This window comes from Heptranchias perlo, chromosome 44 (genome assembly GCF_035084215.1).
Source record: "Heptranchias perlo isolate sHepPer1 chromosome 44, sHepPer1.hap1, whole genome shotgun sequence".
Classification (NCBI taxonomy): domain Eukaryota; kingdom Metazoa; phylum Chordata; class Chondrichthyes; order Hexanchiformes; family Hexanchidae; genus Heptranchias; species Heptranchias perlo.
Window position 1 is genome coordinate 3213307 of NC_090368.1, and position 22316 is coordinate 3235622.

Consider the following 22316-nt stretch of genomic DNA (forward strand, 5'->3'; position numbering starts at 1 on the left):
TAGGGGACAGAGAGAGGGGGAAGGGGACAGAGAGAGGGGGAAGGGGACAGAGAGAGGGGGAAGGGGACAGAGAGAGGGGGAAGGGGACAGAGAGAGGGGGAAGGGCAGAGAGGGGGGAAGGGAACAGAGAGGGGGGAAGGGGAGAGAGAGGGGGGAAGGGGACAGAGAGAGGGGGCAGGGGACAGAGAGAGGGGAAGGGGACAGAGAGAGGGGGGAGTGGGACAGAGAGTGGGGGAAAGGGGACAGAGAGTGGGGGGAAGGGGACAGAGAGAGGGGGAGGGGACAGAGAGGGGGAGGGGGACAGAGAGAGAGGGGAAGGGGACAGAGAGAGAGGGAGGGACAGAGAGAGGGGAAGGGGACAGAGAGAGGGGGAAGGGGACAGAGAGAGGGGGAAGGGGACAGAGAGAGGGGGGAGTGGGACAGAGAGGGGGAGGGGAGGGGACAGAGAGGGGGAGGGGGACAGAGAGGGGGAGGGGACAGAGAGGGGGGAGGGGGACAGAGAGGGGTGAAGGGACAGAGAGAGGGGGAAGGGGACAGAGAGAGGGGGAAGGGGACAGAGAGAGGGGAAGGGGACAGAGAGGGGGGAAGGGGAGAGAGAGGGGAAGGGGTGAGAGGGGGAAGGGGACAGAGAGGGGGAAGGGGACAGAGAGAGGAGAGGGACAGAGAGAAGGGGAGGGACAGAGAGAGGAGGAGGGACAGAGAATGGGGGAAAGGGAACAGAGAGTGGGGGAAACGGAACAGAGAGTGGGGGAAGGGGACAGTGAGTGGGGGGAACAGAAAGAGGGGGAAGGGGACAGAAAGAGGAGGGAAGGGGACAGAGAGAGGGAGAGGACACAGAGGGGTGAGGGGACACAGAGGGAGAGTGGGGGACAGAGAGAGGGGGCATTGGGACAGAGAGAGGGGGAAGGGACAGAGAGAGGGGGGAAGGTGACAGAGAGAGGGGGAAGGGGACAGAGAGAGGGGGAAGAGGACAGAGAGAGGGGGAAAGAGGACTGAGAGAGGGGGAAGGGACAGAGAGAGGGGAAAGGGGACAGAAAGAGGGGGAAGGGGACAGAAAGAGGGGGGAAGGGGACAGAAAGAGGGGGAAGGGGACAGAGAGAGGGGAAGGGGACAGAGAGAGGGGGGAAGGGGACAGAGAGAGGGGGGAAGGGGACAGAGAGAGGGGAGAAGGGACAGAGAGCGGGAAGGGGACAGAGAGGGGGAGAAGGGGACAGAGAGAAGGGGAAGGGGACAGAGAGAGGGAGGGGACAGAGAGAGGGGGAGGGGACAGAGAGAGGGGAGGGGATAGAGAGAGGGGAGAAGGGGAGAGAGAGCGGGAAGGGACAGAGAGGGGGGAGAAGGGGACAGAGAGAGGGAGGGGTTGGAGAGAGGGGAGAAGGGGAGAGAGAGAGGGGAAAGGGACAGAGAGGGGGGAGAAGGGGACAGAGAGAGGGAGGGACAGAGAGAGGGGAGGGGACAGAGAGAGGGGAGGGGACAGAGAGAGGGGAGGGGACAGAGAGGGGGGAGGTGATAGAGAGAGGGGAGAATGGGACAGAGAGAGGGGGAGGGGACAGGGAGAGGGGGGAGGGGACAGAGAAAGAGGGGGTAAGGGGACAGAGAGGGTGGAAGGGAACAGAGAGGGGGAAGGGAACAGAGACGGGGGAAGGGGAGAGAGAGGGGGGAAGGGGAGAGAGAGAGGGGGAAGGGGACAGAGAGAGGGGGAAGGGCAGAGAGTGGGGGAACGGGGACAGAGAGGGGGGGAAGGGGACAGAGAGAGGGGGAGTGGGACAGAGAGGGGGGAGGGGGACAGAGAGGGGGGAGGGGGACAGAGAGGGGGGAGGGGACAGAGAGGGGGAGGGGGACAGAGAGGGGGGAGGGGACAGAGAGAGGGAGAGGACACAGAGGGATGAGGGGACACGAGGGAGAGTGGGGGACAGAGAGAGGGGGCATTGGGACAGAGAGAGGGGGAAGGGGACAGAGAGAGGGGGGAAGGGGACAGAGAGAGGGGGAAGGTGACAGAGAGAGGGGGAAGGGGACAGAGAGAGGGGCAAGGGGACAGAGAGAGGGGCAAGGGGACAGAGAGAGGGGGAAGAGGACAGAGAGAGGGGAAAGGGGACAGAAAGAGGGGGAAGGGGACAGAAAGAGGGGGAAGGGGACAGAAAGAGGGGGAAGGGGACAGAAAGAGGGGGAAGGGACAGTAAGAGGAGGGAAGGGGACAGAAAGAGGCGGAAGGGGACAGAGAGAGGGGGGAAGGGACAGAGAGAGGGGGAAGGTGACAGAGAGAGGGGGAAGGGGACAGAGAGAGGGGGAACGGGGACAGGGAGAGGGGCAAGGGGACAGAGAGAGGGGGGAAGGGGACAGAGAGAGGGGGAAGGGGACAGAGAGAGGGGAAAGGGGACAGAAAGAGGGGGAAGGGGACAGAAAGAGGGGGGAAGGGGACAGAAAGAGGGGGAAGGGGACAGTAAGAGGAGGGAAGGGGACAGAAAGAGGCGGAAGGGGACAGAGAGAGGGGGGAAGGGGACAGAGAGAGGGGGAAGGGGACAGAGAGAGGGGGGAAGGGGACAGAGAGAGTGGACAAGGGGACAGAGAGCGGGAAGGGGACAGAGAGGGGGGAGAAGGGGACAGAGAGAAGGGGAGGGACAGAGAGAGGGGAGGGGACAGAGAGGGGGAGGGATAGAGAGGGGGTGGAGGGGACAGAGAGTGGGGGGAGGGGACAGAGAGAGGGGAGAAGGGGACAGAGAGAGGGGAGAAGGGGACAGGGAGAGGGGGGAGGGGACAGGGAGAGGGGGAGGGGACAGGGAGGGGGAGGGACAGAGAAAGAGGAGGAGGGGACAGAGAGAGGGGGAGGGGACAGAGAGAGGGGGGAAGGGGACAGAGAGAGGGGGAAGGGGACAGAGAGAGGGGGGAAGGGGACAGAGAGAGGGGAGAAGGGGACAGAGAGCGGGAAGGGGACAGAGGGCGGGAAGGGGACAGAGAGAGGGGAGAAGGGGACAGAGAGAAGGGGAAGGGGACAGAGAGCGGGAAGGGGACAGAGAGAGGGGAGGGGACAGAGAGGGGGAGGGATAGAGAGAGGGGAGAAGGGGACAGAGAGAGGGGAGGGATAGAGAGAGGGGAGAAGGGGACAGAGAGAGGGGAGGGGATAGAGAGAGGGGAGAAGGGGACAGAGAGAAGGGGAAGGGGACAGAGAGAGGGGAGGGACAGAGAGAGGGGAGAAGGGGACAGAGAGAGGGGAGGGGATAGAGAGAGGGGAGAAGGGGAGAGAGAGCAGGAAGGGGACAGAGAGAGGGGGGAAGGGGACAGAGAGAGGGGAAGGGGATAGAGAGAGGGGAGAAGGGGAGAGAGAGCAGGAAGGGGACAGAGAGGGGGCAGAAGGGGACAGAGAGAGCGGAGGGGTTGGAGAGAGGGGAGAAGGGGAGAGAGAGAGGGGAAAGGGGACAGAGAGGGGGGAGAAGGGGACAGAGAGAAGGGGATGGGGACAGAGAGAGGGGGATGGGGACAGAGAGAGGGGGAAGGGGACAGAGAGAGGGAGGGGACAGAGAGAGGGGGAAGGGGACAGAGAGAGGGGAGGGGACAGAGAGAGGGGGAAGGGGACAGAGAGAGGGGATGGGACAGAGAGAGGGGAGGGGGACAGAGTGGGGGGAGGTGATAGAGAGAGGGGAGAATGGGACAGAGAGAGGGGGAGGGGACAGGGAGAGGGGGGAGGGGACAGGGAGAGGGGGAGGGGACAGAGAGAGAGGGGGAAGGGGACAGAGAGGGGGGAAGGGAACAGAGAGGGGGGAAGGGAACAGAGAGGGGGGAAGGGAACAGAGACGGGGGAAGGGGAGAGAGAGGGGGGAAGGGGAGAGAGAGAGGGGGAAGGGGACAGAGAGAGGGGGGAAGGGGACAGAGAGTGGGGGGAAGGGGACAGAGAGAGGGGGGAGTGGACAGAGAGGGGGGAGGGGGACAGAGAGGGGGGAGGGGGACAGAGAGGGGGAGGGGGACAGAGAGGGGGGAGGGGACAGAGAGAGGGAGAGGACACAGAGGGGTGAGGGGACACAGAGGGAGAGTGGGGGACAGAGAGAGGGGGCATTGGGACAGAGAGAGGGGGGAAGGGGACAGAGAGAGGGGAAGGTGACAGAGAGAGGGGGAAGGGGACAGAGAGAGGGGGAACGGGGACAGAGAGAGGGGCAAGGGGACAGAGAGAGGGGGAAGAGGACAGAGAGAGGGGCAAGGGGACAGAGAGAGGGGGAAGAGGACAGAGAGAGGGGGGAAGGGGACAGAGAGAGGGGAAAGGGGACAGAAAGAGGGGGAAGGGGACAGAAAGAGGGGGGAAGGGGACAGAAAGAGGGGGAAGGGGATAGTAAGAGGAGGGAAGGGACAGAAAGAGGCGGAAGGGGACAGAGAGAGGGGGGGAAGGGGACAGAGAGAGGGGGAAGGGGACAGAGAGAGGGGGGAAGGGGACAGAGAGAGGGGACAAGGGGACAGAGAGCGGGAAGAGGGACAGAGAGGGGGAGAAGGGGACAGAGAGAAGGGGAAGGGGACAGAGAGAGGGGAGGGGACAGAGAGGGGGGAGGTGATAGAGAGAGGGTAGAATGGGACAGAGAGAGGGGGAGGGGACAGGGAGAGGGGGGAGGGGACAGGGAGAGGGGGAGGGGACAGAGAGAGAGGGGGAAGGGGACAGAGAGGGGGGAAGGGAACAGAGAGGGGGGAAGGGAACAGAGAGGGGGGAAGGGAACAGAGACGGGGGAAGGGGAGAGAGGGGGGAAGGGGAGAGAGAGAGGGGGAAGGGGCAGAGAGAGGGGGGAAGGGGACAGAGAGTGGGGGGAAGGGGACAGAGAGGGGAGGGGGACAGAGAGGGGGAGGGGGACAGAGAGGGGGAGGGGGACAGAGAGGGGGGAGGGGACAGAGAGAGGGAGAGGACACAGAGGGGTGAGGGGACACAGAGGGAGAGTGGGGGACAGAGAGAGGGGGCATTGGGACAGAGAGAGGGGGGAAGGGGACAGAGAGAGGGGGAAGGTGACAGAGAGAGGGGGAAGGGGACAGAGAGAGGGGAACGGGGACAGAGAGAGGGGCAAGGGGACAGAGAGAGGGGGAAGAGGACAGAGAGAGGGGGGAAGGGGACAGAGAGAGGGGAAAGGGGACAGAAAGAGGGGGAAGGGGACAGAAAGAGGGGGGAAGGGGACAGAAAGAGGGGGAAGGGGATAGTAAGAGGAGGGAAGGGGACAGAAAGAGGCGGAAGGGGACAGAGAGAGGGGGGAAGGGGACAGAGAGAGGGGGAAGGGGACAGAGAGAGGGGGGAAGGGGGACAGAGAGAGGGGACAAGGGGACAGAGAGCGGGAAGGGGACAGAGAGGGGGGAGAAGGGGACAGAGAGAAGGGGAAGGGGACAGAGAGAGGGGAGGGGACAGAGAGGGGGGAGGTGATAGAGAGAGAGGGGGAAGGGGACAGAGAGGGGGAAGGGAACAGAGAGGGGGAAGGGAACAGAGAGGGGGGAAGGGAACAGAGACGGGGGAAGGGGAGAGAGAGGGGGGAAGGGGAGAGAGAGAGGGGGAAGGGGACAGAGAGAGGGGGGAAGGGACAGAGAGTGGGGGGAAGGGGACAGAGAGAGGGGGGGAGTGGGACAGAGAGGGGGGAGGGGGACAGAGAGGGGGGAGGGGGACAGAGAGGGGGAGGGGGACAGAGAGGGGGAGGGGACAGAGAGGGGGGAGGGGACAGAGAGAGGGAGAGGACACAGAGGGGTGAGGGGACACAGAGGGAGAGTGGGGGACAGAGAGAGGGGGCATTGGGACAGAGAGAGGGGGGAAGGGGACAGAGAGAGGGGGAAGGGGACAGAGAGAGGGGGAAGGGGACAGAGAGAGGGGGAACGGGGACAGAGAGAGGGGGAACGGGGACAGAGAGAGGGGCAAGGGGACAGAGAGAGGGGGAAAAGGACAGAGAGAGGGGGGAAGGGGACAGAGAGAGGGGAAAGGGGACAGAAAGAGGGGGAAGGGGACAGAAAGAGGGGGGAAGGGGACAGAAAGAGGGGAAGGGGATAGTAAGAGGAGGGAAGGGGACAGAATGAGGCGGAAGGGGACAGAGAGAGGGGGGGAAGGGGACAGAGAGAGGGGGAAGGGGACAGAGAGAGGGGGGAAGGGGACAGAGAGAGGGGGGAAGGGGACAGAGAGAGGGGACAAGGGGACAGAGAGCGGGAAGGGGACAGAGAGGGGGGAGAAGGGGACAGAGAGAAGGGGAAGGGGACAGAGAGAGGGGAGGGGACAGAGAGGGGGAGGGGACAGAGAGAGGGAGAAGGGGACAGAGAGAGGGGAGAAGGGGACAGAGAGAGTGGGAGGGGACAGGGAGAGGGGGGAGGGGACAGGGAGAGGGGGGAGGGGACAGGGAGAGGGGGGAGGGGACAGGGAGGGGGAGGGACAGAGAAAGAGGAGGAGGGGACAGAGAGAGGGGGAAGGGGACAGAGAGTGGGGGGAAGGGGACAGAGAGTGGGGGGAGGGGGCCAGAGAGGGCGGAGGGGGCCAGAGAGGGTGGAGGAGGCCAGAGAGGGGGGGAGGAGGCCAGAGAGGGGGGAGGGGGACAGAGAGGGGTAAGGGTCCAGAGAGGGGGGAGGGGGCAGAGAGGGGGGAGGGGGACAGAGGGAGGGGGAGGTGACAGAGAGAGGGGGAAGGGGACAGAGAGGGGGGGCAGAGAGGGGGAGGGGGACAGAAAGGGGAAGGGGACAGAGAGAGGGGGAGGGGACAGAGAGAGGGGGAGGGGACAGAGAGAGGGGGGAAGGGAACAGAGAGAGGGGGGAAGGGAACAGAGAGAGGGGGAGTGGACAGAGAGAGGGGGAGGGGACAGAGAGAGGGGGAAGGGGACAGAGAGACGGGGAAGGGGACAGAGAGGGGGGAAGGGGACAGAGAGGGGGGAAGGGACAGAGAGAGGGGAAGGGGACAGAGAGAGGGGGAAGGGGATAGAGAGAGGGGGAAGGGGACAGAGAGAGGGGGAAGGGGACAGAGAGAGGGGGAAGGGGACAGAGAGGGGGGAAGGGGACAGAGAGGGGGAAGGGGACAGAGAGAGGGGGAAGGGGCCAGAGAGGGGGGAGTGGGCCAGAGGCGGGGGAGGGGGCCAGAGAGGGGGGGGCAGCGAGGGGTGCAGTGAGGGGGACGGGGGGCAGAGAGAGGGAGGTGGTGCAGAGAGGGGGGAGGGGGTGCAGAGAGGGGGGAGGGGGCAGGAGGGGAAAGGGGGGGCGGAGAGGGGGAGGGGGACAGAGAGAGGGGGAAGGGGACAGAGAGAGGGGGAGGGTGCAGAGAGGGGGATGGGGCCAGAAAGGGGGAGGGGGACAGAGAGAGGGGGAGGGACAGAGAGAGGGGGAAGGGGACAGAGGGGGGGAAGGGGACAGAGAGGGGGGAGGGGGCAGAGAGGGGGGAGCTGGCAGAGAGGGGGGAGGGGGACAGAGGGAGGGGGAGGTGACAGAGAGAGGGGGAAGGGGACAGAGAGGGGTGGCAGAGAGGGGGGAGGGGGACAGAAAGGGGAAGGGGACAGAGAGGGGGAGGGGACAGAGAGAGGGGGGAAGGGGACAGAGAGAGGGGGGAAGGGGACAGAGAGAGGGGGAGGGGACAGAGAGAGGGGGAAGGGGACAGAGAGAGGGGGAAGGGGACAGAGAGAGGGGGAAGGGGACAGAGAGAGGGGGAAGGGGACAGAGAGGGGGGGAAGGGGACAGAGAGGGGGGAAGGGGACAGAGAGAGGGGGACGGGGACAGAGAGAGGGGGGAGGGGACAGAGAGAGGGGGGAAGGGACAGAGAGAGGGGGGAAGGGGAAAGAGAGGGGGGAAGGGGATAGAGAGAGGGGGAAGGGGACAGAGAGAGGGGGAAGGGGAAAGAGAGAGGGGTAAGGGGACAGAGAGGGGGGGAGGGAGCATGCTTTCAACACGAGGTGATGCTGCACATATATAATTTGGGGGACTGTCCCATTCTCACAGCCTCATTGATGAACGTCACTCCAGGATCGCAGAGATGGGCCAATCGTTGAGGGCAATGACCTTTGCATGACCTGAGCACAAAATCCAGGCCGACTCTCCCACCGCAGTACTGAGGGAGTGCCGCACTGTCGGAGGTGCCGTCTTTCGGATGAGACGTTAAACCGAGGCCCCGTCTGCCCCTCTCAGGTGGACGTAAAAGATCCCACGGACACTATTCCGAAGAAGAAAGTGTAGTCACTGTTGTAATGTGGGAAACGCAGCAGCCAAATTGCGCACAGCAAGATCCCACAAACAGCAACGTGATAATGACCCAGATCATCTGTTTTTTAGTGATGTTGGTTGAGGGATAAATACTGTCCCCAGGACACCTCCCCCTGCTCTGATTCCAGTAGTGTCCGTGGGATCTTTTACGTCCACCTGAGAGGGGCAGACGGGGCCTCGGTTCAACGTCTCATCCGAAAGACGGCACCTCCGACAGTGCAGCACTCCCTCAGTACCGGCACTGAGAGTATCGGCCTGGATTACGCGCTCGAGTCTCTGGAGCGGGGGCTCGAACCCACGACCTTCTGACTCAGAGGACAGAGTGCTGCCCGCTGAGCCCCGGCCGACACCGTGGGAGAGCAGGGGGGAGTTCTCCCCGGTGTCCTGGGGCTAATATTTATCCCTCGACCAACACCTAAAAACAGACGATCCGGTCATTTATCACATTGCTGTTTGCGGGATCTTGCTGTGCGCAGATCGGCTGCCGGGGTCCCTACATTACAACAGGGACCACACTTCGAAAAAGTACTTCGTTGGCTGTAAAGCGCTTTGGGACGTCCTGAATGGCGCAATACAAATGCAAGTCCTTTTTTCTCCCTGGGGAGCAGGCATGGCACAGTGAGGGATCATCAGGGGGAAGGGGTCTCCAGTATAGCTCTGGTACTCAGAGGGCAGCAAAGTGCAGACACAGCCTTTCTCGGGTAAGAGTTGCTCTGTCAGACAGAGCTGGCAGCCCTGGTCAGGCTCTGACGTCAATTAAATCCTATGGTCCGTATAACCGGATCGCCCCCAGGCTTTGACAGACGCTGCCAAACCTCCCCTGCGCCCCCTTTCACTGCCAGGGGATGGAGCTACGGTGGCAGGATTGGGCAAGGTGGGGGGGTCTCCTAATCCCGATTTGGCCCAGCCTGGCACGACCTCTGACCCCGCGCTGCCCTTCGAGCGAGGAAATTATTGGCTGGCAGTTTTTAGCCCTGCGAAAATCGGACGACCTCAAAGCAGGGGCCTTGCGGGGGGAGTTTGGGGCAGGACGGTGGCGGGGGGGGGGTGTGCAAAGATTCAAATTTGGGGGACCCCCTTCATTTTACCGGCTCCGCTGGGGGTCCCTAATTGGCCTCGAGGTCCTGTGAGATCCTATGGGTCGCGGGGTCCTAACCTCCGACCCTGCTGCGGGGTGATTGGTGGGGGGGGGTGGGGGGTGAGGGAGGGTCGCGACCCCCGACCCCTCTCACCAGCTCCGCCACCGCCTGCCCACGGTCTCCCATTTGACCATTCATTTTATGATTGCCGTCGGCCGTCAGCCTCTGGAATTCCCTCCCTAAACCCCTCCGCGCTCCTCCAATTCTGGCCTCTTGCCCGATATCCAGTCCGTGCCGAGTTAGTCCATCTCAACTGAAGGGTAGGAGCAGGGAAAATCAACCAGGGTTGCTGCCCACCCCTTGCTGGAAAGGGGCGACGCGCGCGCGCAAAAAAAAAAATCTGGACTGCGATGCCCACTGCAGTCGAATATCCCGCCGGCAGTCATTGCTGAAGCTCGCGGGTGAAGGAGGGTTTTGCCTGTCTGGGAGGGGGCGAGGGCTTGGGAGCTCCTTCCTTAAGGCTTTGTACTCAATTCCCAAAACAATCCCAGTATTGGAAGACCATTCCCCAATTTCCAGGGATTCAACCGCCCATCGAGTTGCTGCAAGCAGAGGTGAAAATATAACTGTTACCCTCTGCGATATGCTTTCTGCTAATGAATCGCCCTAGATTTAATTCCCTGATCTCTCACTTGTTTGCCTTGCGCCTCTCTGTACATCTATCTGACTCTCTCTAATCTTTCCCCCCTTTCTAAATCTAACGTACAAAGTCCTTACCGTAAACGGATGGACGGCTGTCCGGTAATAACCGGAGGAGGAGACGTGCGGCGATCTCTCTCTCTCTCAATATACAATCGCCCTAAATAGTGCCAAGGAATCACAGTAATCCAAGGATATAGGGAGCTGGGAATGGACAGAGGAATAAGGGAATAAAGAGTATTCAGGGTAAAGGGAGAAAAAAGGAAGGAAGGAGAAAGGAGGAGGAAGGGAGGGAGAGAGAGGGAGGGAGTGAGAGAGAGGGAGGGAGGGAGAGAGAGAAGGTCGAGAGAGGGGGAAGGAAGGAGAGCGAGGAGGAGGGAGAAAGGGGAAAGAAGGGGGAGAGAGAGGGAGGGAGGGAGGGAGAGGGAGGGGATGGAAGGAGAGGGAGGGGATGGAAGGAGAGAGGGGGAAGGAGATTGGCGGAAGGGAGATGTCACCTTGGATTTATCCATTTCCAAAAGTCTCTCACTTACTTCGCAGATGCGGCACGGAACGGAATTCGCCCTTCGAGGCGTGCGGGATGACAAATTTCAGGCAGATGAAAGTCCGATGAATCCCCACTGGACGGGAGAGAGGGAGTGAGAGAGGGAGTGAGACCGGGAGAGAGGGAGTGAGAGAGAGAGGGAGAGAGAGGGAGTGAGACTGGAGAAGGACGGGAGAGAGGGAGGGAGTGAGTGAGAGAGAGAGTGAGACTGGAGGAGGACGGGAGAGAGGGAGTGAGAGAGGGAGGGAGAGAGGGAGTGAGACCGGGAGAGGGGGAGTGAGACTGGAGGAGGACGGGAGAGGGAGTGAGACCGGGAGAGGGGGAGTGAGACTGGGAGAGAGGGAGTGAGACTGGAGGAGGACGGGAGAGAGGGAGTGAGACTGAAGGAGGACGGGAGAGAGGGAGTGAGAGAGGGAGAGGACGGGAGAGAGGGAGTGAGAGAGGGAGAGGACAGGAGAGGGGGAGTGAGACTGGGAGAGGGGGAGTGAGACTGGGAGAGGGGGAGTGAGAGAGGGAGAGGACGGAGAGAGGGAGTGAGACTGGGAGAGGTGGAGTGAGAGAGGGAGAGGACGGAGAGAGGGAGTGAGACTGGGAGAGGGGGAGTGAGAGATGGAGAGGGGGAGTGAGAGATGGAGAGGGGGAGTGAGACTGGGAGAGGGGGAGTGAGAGATGGAGAGGGGGAGTGAGAGATGGAGAGGGGGAGTGAGAGATGGAGAGGGGGAGTGAGACTGGGAGAGGTGGAGTGAGACTGGGAGAGAGGGAGTGAGAGAGGGAGAGGGGGAGTGAGAGATGGAGAGGGGGAGTGAGAGATGGAGAGAGGGAGTGAGACTGGGAGAGGTGGAGTGAGAGAGGGAGAGGGGGAGTGAGAGAGGGAGTGAGAGAGGGAGTGAGACTGGGAGAGGTGGAGTGAGAGAGGGAGAGGTGGAGTGAGAGAGGGAGAGGTGGAGTGAGAGAGGGAGAGGTGGAGTGAGAGAGGGAGAGGGGGAGTGAGAGAGGGAGAGGGGGAGTGAGAGATGGAGAGGGGGAGTGAGAGAGGGAGAGGACGGGGAGAGGACAGACCCGAGAGAAACGCCGCCGCCCCCTCTTAAAACCAAAAAACCCCCAGCTCACCTGCTGGTCTAACTCGGAGCCTGGCATCAAAGGCAGGGAGACAGAGGGACAGTGTGGATCGTGCCATAGGTTTGGGGGAGAGAGGGGGGGTTTACAATCCTTCCAATGCACCAACATTTCAAGGAAGAATTTTGCAACAAAAAAAACCACTCGAAATATTTATTTTCAAACTGCAACAATTCACTTTTGATTTAAAAATAAAAAGATTTTGTTTAAAACGCACCATTTAGAGAAACGGCTGAATTAAATAGTGAATTTCACGAAAACAACTTTTTGAAAAAAAAAATAAAGTGCAAAACCCTCAAAGTTATTTTAATTTAATTTCCCAATTCCCGTCAGTTTCTGGGCTATGTTAATTTCACGGCGCATGCGTCTGTCTCCAAGTCAATTGCACTGCAGCAATATTGAGTTCCAGGGGTTTGAGATTGCAGTGAGTCTCTGATCCAGGCTTACTGCAGATCTCAGGGCATTGCAAAGCAGAGGGAGAAAAGGCTCCTTCCAGAAAAAAAACCCTTTAAAATAAAATAATGCATCATAAAATATATGGATTTAAAATATGACATTCAATAAGGCCTCGATTTTCTCTCTCTCTCTCCTTGTGCTGTTCTGGTCTCTCCACTTTTGTTCGACAGTTCACTTTATCAGACTTGTGGCTTGGCACAGAATGGCCCAAACCTTTTAAATCGAGGTTTCTATTTTTAAAAATTTGGTGTCTAGTCTGCACCCTTCAAAGTGTCAAAGCTGCTGGTTTTCTGCTGCCCTTGAAAGTGCGACCTCTGCTCGAGAACCAAGGGGGATTTACAAGCAGCCGCCAACCTTCCCCTCGACGGTTAGCCTCTAGTCGAGGTTAGGATGTGTCTGGTTTAGACCGTTTCCGCACAAGGTGTGCTTGGAGCAGTGGATTTAAAGGGGCAGGCCGGGTTGTACACCACAAGCGTACCCCAGGTCCCAGAACTGGGAGCAATCCCCACCGGGGGGCCCACTAGTGCCTAACAATTGATTTACGAGGATGATATCAGAACTGAGAGAGGTTCTAACTATCAGGAAAGAGTGAGCAGGCTGGGGCTCTTTTCTCTAGAAAAGAGGAGGCTGAGGGGTGACCTGATAGAGGTCTTTAAAATTATGAAGGGGTTTGATGGGGTAGACGTAGAGAAAATGTTTGTGAGGGGAGACCAGAACTAGGGGTCATAAATATAAGAGAGTCACTAATAAATCCAATGGGGAATTCAGGAGAAACTTCTTTACCCAGAGAGTGGTGAGAATGTGGAACTCGCTCCCACATGGAGTGGTTGAGGCGAATAACAGAGATGGATTTAAGGGGAAGCTGGATAAACACATGAGGGAGAAAGGAATAGAAGGATATGCTGATAGGGTGAGATGAAGAGGGGAGGGGGAGGCTCGTGTGGAGCATAAACACCAGCACAGACCAGTTGGGCCGAATGGCCTGTTTCCGTGCTGTAAATTCTATATAACAATTGACTGCCTAAAATTCTAGTCTTTGAAGCTGGCAGGACAAGTTGAGAAGGCTGTTAAAAAAGCATATGGGATCCTGGGCTTTATTAATAAAGGCATAGAGTACAAAAGCAAGGATGTTATGCTCAACCTTTATAAATCACTGGTTAGGCCCCAGCTGGAGTATTGTGTCCAATTCTGGGCACCGCACTTTAGGAAGGATGTCAAAGCCTTAGAGAGGGTGCAGAGGAGATTTACCAGAATGGTACAAGGGATGAGGGACTTAATTGGATAGCTCTTTCAAAGGGCTGGCAATGGCACAATGGGCCGAGTGGCCTCCTTCTGTGCCGTATGATTCGAAGTCCCACTCTCATGGTTGACGGGACTTGGAAGGGTTGGCCCAATCACTGGGAGCTGGGCCTTCTTCTCATTTGGCTCCTGCAGGCATCTTACCAGCGGCACATGGCGGTGAGCACCAACAATAGCCCCTGGCTCTTGCCAAAACTGAGCCTGGGTCTCTGGACTTTGGCAAGTGGGGGAAAGTGTGCACTTCGCAATCACCACGTGGGATACACTTGGTGTATGGATTTCCCGGCAGCTCGGAGTGCGGTCTCAAAAGCCTGATGAGTTCATAATTTTAAAACAAAATACAGAATTGGATTCCACAGGGCACAAGTGGGGGTACCTGAATGTCTATTGACACCACTGAGTCAGCCAATGAGTTGGCCGGCAGGACAGGACTTACAGCAAGCAGTGTCTATTTTACAGCAAACACAGTCTATTTACTCAGCGAATAAACAGCGCACTACAGCAAACAGTCTACAGAGTCTATTTAAAAAGAACTACAGCAAACAGAACCCATGACCAAAACTACAGCAACTTCTCCCGATAAAGGCAGGGTGATTTCTCCGGCAAAATGCAGCGAGTGGAAGATCGTTACAGAATGCAAATTACGTGCGTAAAATCAGTCCCAGTCGCTTACAACAGTGCGGCTGCCGGGCGGGATTGGCGGAGGAATCACCCAATCATCTCCATTCCGGCCGGGAATTGGGGTGGCACTATATGCAGCCAGCCTCATGGCCAACCCCAATTACCCCCCGAGCTTTTGAGGACAGATTTGCTGAGGGTATCGGAGGGTGAAATACATCCCCCACACAGGTGCATGTTTTGTCTTGTAAAAGGACCTCAGTGGGTAGATGCACCACCCAGTATTCAGACATACAGACCAGGAAGGTCAAAGGTTTGATCCTCAAGTCTGCATGGAGTTAGCTGCTCTCAGCCAGCGAGACAGTACGGAGTGTGCTACAATTAGCCTCGCCGGGGGAGGGAGCGAATGGCCAATGTTCCTGCTCCAGGCCCCCTGCGCAACATGCATCAGGTGAAGATTGTGATGCTCCCCACAGTCGAATGGCCTGACAACACTCACCGTTGGATGAGACCACTTTGGGCAAGGTACTGCAGGGTAGGTAGTGCCTGTGGAACTGTGCCCCAGCGAGATTTAGTGCCTTTTACAGATACATAATTTTTCCATTGTAAATTAATAATACTCCTCTCGGACCTTTTGTTCTCTTTTTTAAAGCATCAACATTTCTTCTGCTCTGCTCTCTGAATTTTTACTTCTATTGTGCACCGTCATGCGTGTGATGCGATAGGGGAAGTGGATGAGAGAGACTATGCAGTGTGTGCTCTCGTTTATTGAGAGGGAAGCATTTTTATAAATCACCGTAAATTCCCTCTCGCAATGTTGTCCATGGTCAGTTGATAAATACAAGTTTTTTTTTCCACACACAAGGTGGTGACAAGAGCTTGGGGAGGGGCTTCGGAAACCTGCTCCACAGCGCCATCTACTGGCCAGAGCATGCAACGACACCGTGACAGGCAACTGTTTACATAGGGGATTTTCATTCTAAATGTTTATATTTTAGGGGCATGGTAGCGTGGTGGTTATGTTTCGGACGAGTGATCCAGAGGCCTGGACTAATAATTCAGTACAACGTGAGTTCAAATCCCACTGCGGTAGTTTGAGAATTTTGAATTCAGTTTATGAAGAAAATCTGGAAATAAAAAATGACCATGAAAAGGGAAGACTTGCATTTATATATAGGATTAGGCCATTCGGCCCCTTGAGCCTGTTCCGCCATTCAATGGGATCATGGCCGATCTGTATCCTGACTCCATCCACCGACCTTGGCTCCATATCCCTTCAGTTAGCAAAAAATCTATCGTTCTCCGATTTATAATGATTAATTGAGCGAGCGTCTACTGCTTTTTGCGGGAGAGTGTTCCACACTTCGACCACCCTTTGCCTGAAGAAGTGTTTCTTAACTTCTCTCCGGAATGGCCTGGCTCTGATTTTAAGGTTATGCCCCCCTGTCCTGGACTCCCCCACATCCCAGGAACGAATATAAAAAATAGTTTCAATGTCAGATACTGCCGGAAATACATGAACAGGTTGTGACAGTCGGAGGTTGGGCAGGATACCTGCGATTTTTAAAAATAATTACGGATGCTTATGACTCAAAGCACATATTACATGAGAGATTTCCTGGCTGTTGGTTTTGACACCAATTTGGCATTGGTTTCTGCGCGCATTGTCTCGTGTTATGAGGTGATTCCTCGATCTGCCTCTGAATGCTGCTCTGTGTGGCCCCCTCTCTCAGCTGGCCACGTTTAGACGTTCTCACCATTTATCAGACCTGACCATAGCCGAGGGAGAGCGAGCCAAATCACCATCGTGCCAGGGCATGATGTCAGCACTGAGCTCCCTAGAAAGGCCCGAGCCCAGCAGGTGGGTCTTTTTGCTCCCTTTTCATTCTGCTAACTCTGTGTCTTTACCTCTTTCTGCTGCCTTTCCTTTGCTTTTCTATGAACCACTTGTCACTTGATTTCCGTCCCTTCTGGGCGAACAAAAGATTTCGTTCTCACTGGGGCGTCTGAGGCGCGGATGAATGTTAGCTGTGAACGTTTGCTCTAATTGGGGCTAACGTTGTCTCTCTTGCTCCCAAGGAGCTGGGAGGGGAGTGGGACGGGGGTGGAATTGTCACACTGGTGCAGTGAGAGTCCCTGAACCGGTTATAAAATAAAGGCACAATCTCAGTTTAATAAAAAGATTTGCATTTCTATCGTGCCTTTCACGACCTCAGGACGTCCCGAAGCTCTTTACAGCCAATGAAATATAGTGACTGTTAGAATGTGGGAAACGTGGCAGCCAATTTGTGCACAGCAAGATCCAACAGACAGCAATGTGATAAATGACCGGATTAGCGATGTTGGTTGAGGGATTAATATTGGCCAGGAGCTCCCCGAGCTCTTCTTCCAATAGTGGCCGTGGGATCTTTTACCATCGCCTCAGAGGGGCAGACGGGGCCTCGGATTAGCGTGTCACCTGAAAGACGGCACCTCCGACAGTGCAGCATTCCCTCAGTACTGCAGTGAAGTGTCAGCCTGGGCTTTCGTCTCAAGTGGGGACTCGAACCCACGACATTGGAACTCAGAGGTGAGAGTGCTGCCCACTGAGCCTCGGCTGACATTTGGATAGCGGAGGGGGGCGGGGGTGTCTCTGCAGTCTCAGGGAGAGGAGTTGTACTGTGAATCCCCATAGAATGGCAATCGAGAACGAGTGAAAGCTAGGTACAACCTCAGCTCCCACAGTGCTGGGATAGCGTTTCACTGGTTCTGGGGTAACCCTGTGAGCAATCTTCATGTGCAAGACAGTGGGTGCCAGCAGACTATTCGACCATGGAGGGCATCACAGGTGAGCCATTAACGCACATGCACCGCCTTGGCTGAGGACCCAGAGAGCTGCAGGCATCCCCCCGCCATCAACAACTTGCATTTATCCAGAGCCTTTAACGTAGCACCGTGTCCCGAGGAGCCTGACAGTCACAAGGGGAAATGGGCGTTGAGCCAGAGGAGAGGTTAGGAGAGGCGGCCTGAAGCTTTGGGTGGGTTTCAAGGTTGGGGGTGGGGGTCGTAAAGGATTTTAAAAGGAAATCCAGAGAGTGGAATCCTACAGCTGTCAATGGGGAAGGGGAGGAGGCCCGAAAGGAGCAAGCCTCTGCTGCCCCCGTATCCTAACTCGCACCGAGTCCCGTTCACCCATCACCCCCCAGTGCTCGCTGACCTACATCGGCTCCCAGTCCAGGAACGCCTCGATTTTAAAATTCTCATCCTTGTGTTCAAATCCCTCCATGGCCCTCGCCCCCTCCCTATCTCTGTAACCTCCTCCAGCCCTACGACCCTCCAAGATCTCTGCGCTCCTCCAATTCTGGCCTCTGGGCAATCCCCCACTCCCTTCGCCTCATCATTGGCGGCCGTGCCTTCAGCTGCCTGGGCCCTAAGCTCTGGAATTCCCTCCCTAAACCTCTCCGCCTCTCTCTCCTCCTTTAAGACTCTCCTTAAAACCGACCTCTTTGACCGAGCTTTTGGTCGCCTGTCCTAATATCTCCCTATGTGGCTCGGTGTCAAATTTTGTTTGATAATCGGTCCTGTGAAGAGCCTCGGGACGTTTTACTACGTTAAAGGCGCTATATAAATGCAGGCTGATGTGTAGGGCAAGAGGTTACAAGACCACGATGAGGGGGAATTTAAACACAAGGATGAGAATTCTAAAATCAGGGACAAGACTGGCAGAGAAATGAAAATTTTGGACACCACAAAGGCAGACAAGCAGTGAAAGGCTTTCCCCGAGTCGGCCTGTTTCTGGGACTCAGCGTGGGATGGACGCACGTAAAAGAAGCCCGATTAATTTATCTCGGGCTCAGAGCAGAGCTGGAGGGGGCTGTGGATCGTCAGCGACACCTCGTTCCCAAAAGGCCGATTAGCAGATAATCAGCTCCTCTCCGTGCCGCGGTTCAGTGAGGTGACAACGAGGACGACAGAAAGCCACACGGGATCTTATTCTTTCCGGAGCCCAAGGTTCAAGGTCATCTCGGCCGTTCTGGTTAGTTCTTAGCTGTCCCCGTTTCCCGTGTCCGAGAGTTCTTCATCAGTGTTTCGTTTCTTTAAACACTGAGGGAGCGCAGCACTGCCGGAGGTGCCCGTCTTTCGGATGAGACGTTAAACCGAGGCCCCGTCTGCCCCCCTCAGAAGAACGTAAAAGACGAAGAGCAGAGGAGTTCTCCCTGGTGTCCTGGTCCGATATTCATCACTAAAACAGATGATCTGGGTCATTGTCACATTGCTGTTTGTGGGATCTTGCTGTGCGCAAATTGGCTGCCTGCAACAGTGACCACACTTCAAAAAGTGCTTCATCGGCTGTAAAGCGCTTTGGGACGTCCTGAGGTCGTGAAAGGCGCGATAGAAATGCAAGTTCTTTCTTTCCTTGTTTTTTTTTTACCGACTTCCCCCCCCTCCCCGCCCGAAACTCGGTTCAGGGCACTGAGGCCAACTATGGTTCACGGCTGCCGCCACGATTGAGGTCGGCAGTAGGGACAAACGTGCAGGAGGGAGGAGGCTGCAGCCTGCGCTGCTGCTCGCTGCAGCACTGCGATGCATTATTGATGCAGCAGTGCAGAAATTGCCACCTAAAGCAGGTTAGGGAGATGTGCTGACCGCAGCATTTCACGCAGCGAACGTGACTCTTTTGTACATGTGGTAATCCGGCCGTGCAGGGCGAGTCAGCTGCTTTCTCCCCCTCAATCCAACTTCGGCCCAGCTCCATGCAGCTGGACTCTGCGGCAGTCTTCAACCTAAAAAAATCAATTTGGAATATCTGCAGCAATGCTGTTTGTTTTTTAATTTATATTTTTGTGGTGAGTTTTTGTGCTGCAAGAGGTACTTCTGATAAAAGCAAGTGTCCCATCAAACACTCCCAGGGCAGGTACAGCACGGGTTAGATACAGAGTAAAGCTCCCTCTACACTGTCCCATCAAACACTCCCAGGGCAGGTACAGCACGGGTTAGATACAGAGTAAAGCTCCCTCTACACTGTCCCATCAAACACTCCCAGGGCAGGTACAGCACAGGTTAGATACAGAGTAAAGCTCCCTCTACACTGTCCCATCAAACACTCCCAGGGCAGGTACAGCACGGGTTAGATACAGAGTAAAGCTCCCTCTACACGGTCCCATCAAACACTCCCAGGGCAGGTACAGGGTTAGATACAGAGTAAAGCTCCCTCTACACTGTCCCATCAAACACTCCCAGAGCAGGTACAGGGTTAGATACAGAGTAAAGCTCCCTCTACACTGTCCCATCAAACACTCCCAGGGCAGGTACAGGGTTAGATACAGAGTAAAGCTCCCTCTACACGGTCCCATCAAACACTCCCAGGGCAGGTACAGGGTTAGATACAGAGTAAAGCTCCCTCTACACTGTCCCATCAAACACTCCCAGGGCAGGTACAGCACAGGTTAGATACAGAGTAAAGCTCCCTCTACACTGTCCCATCAAACACTCCCAGGGCAGGTACAGCACGGGTTAGATACAGAGTAAAGCTCCCTCTACACTGTCCCATCAAACACTCCCAGGGCAGGTACAGCACGGGTTAGATACAGAGTAAAGCTCCCTCTACACTGTCCCATCAAACACTCCCAGGGCAGGTACAGCACAGGTTAGATACAGAGTAAAGCTCCCTCTACACTGTCCCATCAAACACTCCCAGGGCAGGTACAGCACGGGTTAGATACAGAGTAAAGCTCCCTCTACACGGTCCCATCAAACACTCCCAGGGCAGGTACAGGGTTAGATACAGAGTAAAGCTCCCTCTACACTGTCCCATCAAACACTCCCAGAGCAGGTACAGGGTTAGATACAGAGTAAAGCTCCCTCTACACTGTCCCATCAAACACTCCCAGGGCAGGTACAGGGTTAGATACAGAGTAAAGCTCCCTCTACACGGTCCCATCAAACACTCCCAGGGCAGGTACAGGGTTAGATACAGAGTAAAGCTCCCTCTACACTGTCCCATCAAACACTCCCAGGGCAGGTACAGCACAGGTTAGATACAGAGTAAAGCTCCCTCTACACTGTCCCATCAAACACTCCCAGGGCAGGTACAGGGTTAGATACAGAGTAAAGCTCCCTTTACACTGTCCCATCAAACACTCCCAGGGCAGGTACAGGGTTAGATACAGAGTAAAGCTCCCTCTACACTGTCCCATCAAGCACTCCCAGGGCAGGTACAGCACAGGTTAGATACAGAGTGAGAACATAAGAAATAGGAGCAGGAGTAGGCCATTCGGCCCCTCGAGCCTGCTCCGCCATTCAATCAGATCATGGCTGATCTTCTACCTCAACTCCACTTTCCTGCCCGATCCCCGTATCCCTCGATTCTCCTAGAGCCCAAAAATCTGTCGATCTCAGCCTTGAATATACTCAATGACTGAGCCTTCACAGCCCTCTGGGGTAGAGAATTCCAAAGATTCACAACCCTCTGAGTGAAGAAATTCCTCCTCATCTCAGTCTTAAATGGCCGACCCCTTATCCTGAGACTATGTCCTCTAGTTCTAGACTCTCCAGCCAGGGGAAACAATCTCTCAGCATCTCCCCTGTCAAGCCCTCTAAGAATTTTATACATTTCAATAAGATCACCTCTCATTCTTCTAAACTCCAGGGAGTATGGGCCCATTCTACTCAACCTCTCCTCATAGGACAACCCTCTCATCCCAGGCATCGATCTGGTGAAGCTCCTGACAGTCAGCCTGAGCCCCAGCGGGCCTCTTATTCCACCATTCCACACTTGTGGCCCCTCTGGTGTTTTGGAAAAGTTCACATGACGTACCTGAAGTGTGTGGGCCTCCTTGTCCATGGCTGGATCTGGTTCCGTCACTGACCGGGAGGAGACACGAGCTCTGGTGCGGCTCCAACTCACAGCAACAGGCCTGGGAATCCCACTCCCCTCCGGCCTTTTCTCACTCACCAAGGAGACCAAACGAAAGCGCCTCCTTTTCGGAGCGGCACAATTAATAAGGCACTCAGCCGAAAAAGCAAAGGAAACTTATGAAATTAAGTAATAATGCTGCGCCTAGTATCCAGTCTGCCCCGCGGTGCCCACCGGTCGCGGAGGGCCTCCGGGGTATCAGCAGACACTGCAAGCTCCTTCTCCAGGGCCACAGGCAGCCGGAACGACCCACTCTCCCCACGGGCCCCGTCCCACCTGGACCTGCGGACGTCGACCTCGGCCAGGCCCGGGAGAAGGTCCTGTGACTTGCCCTCAGCCTGCCCTCCGCACCGGGCGGCCAAAGAGCGGCAGCGTGGGGCTGAGGTGGAGCGGCCTCTTCAAAGAATGGGAGTCAGTGAAGTAATGTAAAAACTTACTGAATGGGACTGCACTGTGCAATAGTATCATGGTTGGTCCAATGCTGTCCACCCCAGTGGTCGGGGTATGCTGCAGACGCTCAGCGAGTTTACCTGAAAGTCAGCGAGCCTCGACCGTGGGATCAGGCAGCCTGTCTTGGCACCGAGAGTAAGCGGCTATTTGGCTCAGACCGTGAGGAGTCCTGAACTCGCGACTTAGCAGCACCTTCACCACATGGACTGCAGCGGTTCGAGAAGGCGGCTCACCACCACCTTCTCAGGGGGCAACTGGGGACGGGCGAGAAATGCCGGCCTTGCCAGTGGCGCCCACGTCCCCGGAACGATTAAATACGGAGGCATCTCGAACCACCGCAGTAAGAGACAACCTGGGGACTTAATTCTCAATTTCATTTGGTCGTTTCAGTACAATAAAGAGTCCCGCATCAAAGAGACAGAATTGAGGCAAATTTTACGATTACAAGGAATTCTATATTACAAACCATTGTAAAATACAGAATTTTTTTTTTTTACTTTCATTCATAAAATACTGTACATTAAAATCAAAGGTCAAAACCCACAGTCCGTCAGTAACTAACGATAATTAAAGAGGGTCCTCGCCCCCAACTTTCAAAAGACAAGCCTGTCGATCACTTGTATTCCACCCTCCATGTCTGAAAGGGGGCGGGTTTGGTCCCTGGCGGGCACTAACCGCCCTCTGGCACCCTGCCCGTACCTCACACGTCCGATCCCTGAGTCTGTTCCCCCCACAATCGACGCAGGGAAGCGGGGTGGGGGGGGGGAACGGAGGCCAATATTGGCCGCCCCCCTTTCAATGAAGCCGCCTCGGTTGAGATCAGATGAGGGACTGCCCTTTTACCCGTGTGGCGTCCTCAGGTACTTCTTTGCACTAAGTTATTAGTTGGTGGGGGGAGGAGGGGGGTACTTGAAATTTAGAGAAACGTAACAGTGTACGTTACGGGGTAGAATGTTTATAAAGGACATGAAACCTGCGTCCCAAACGGGAG

The 22316-nt window shown here is 56.6% G+C and overlaps 1 protein-coding gene across 1 annotated transcript in view; it reads right to left on the bottom strand.

Moving 5' to 3' along the window:
- Positions 1–21702, bottom strand: part of LOC137306680 (aggrecan core protein-like) — a 39590-nt gene extending 17888 nt beyond the window's left edge. Inside the window, exons 1-2 of the mRNA XM_067976024.1 lie at positions 21605–21702; positions 21050–21271 (exon numbers count right to left, since the gene is read on the bottom strand). Coding sequence (XP_067832125.1) covers positions 21050–21271; positions 21605–21702 — 320 coding nt within the window. The remainder of the gene's footprint in view (positions 1–21049; positions 21272–21604) is intronic.
- Between the last annotated feature and the right edge of the window lie 614 nt (positions 21703–22316).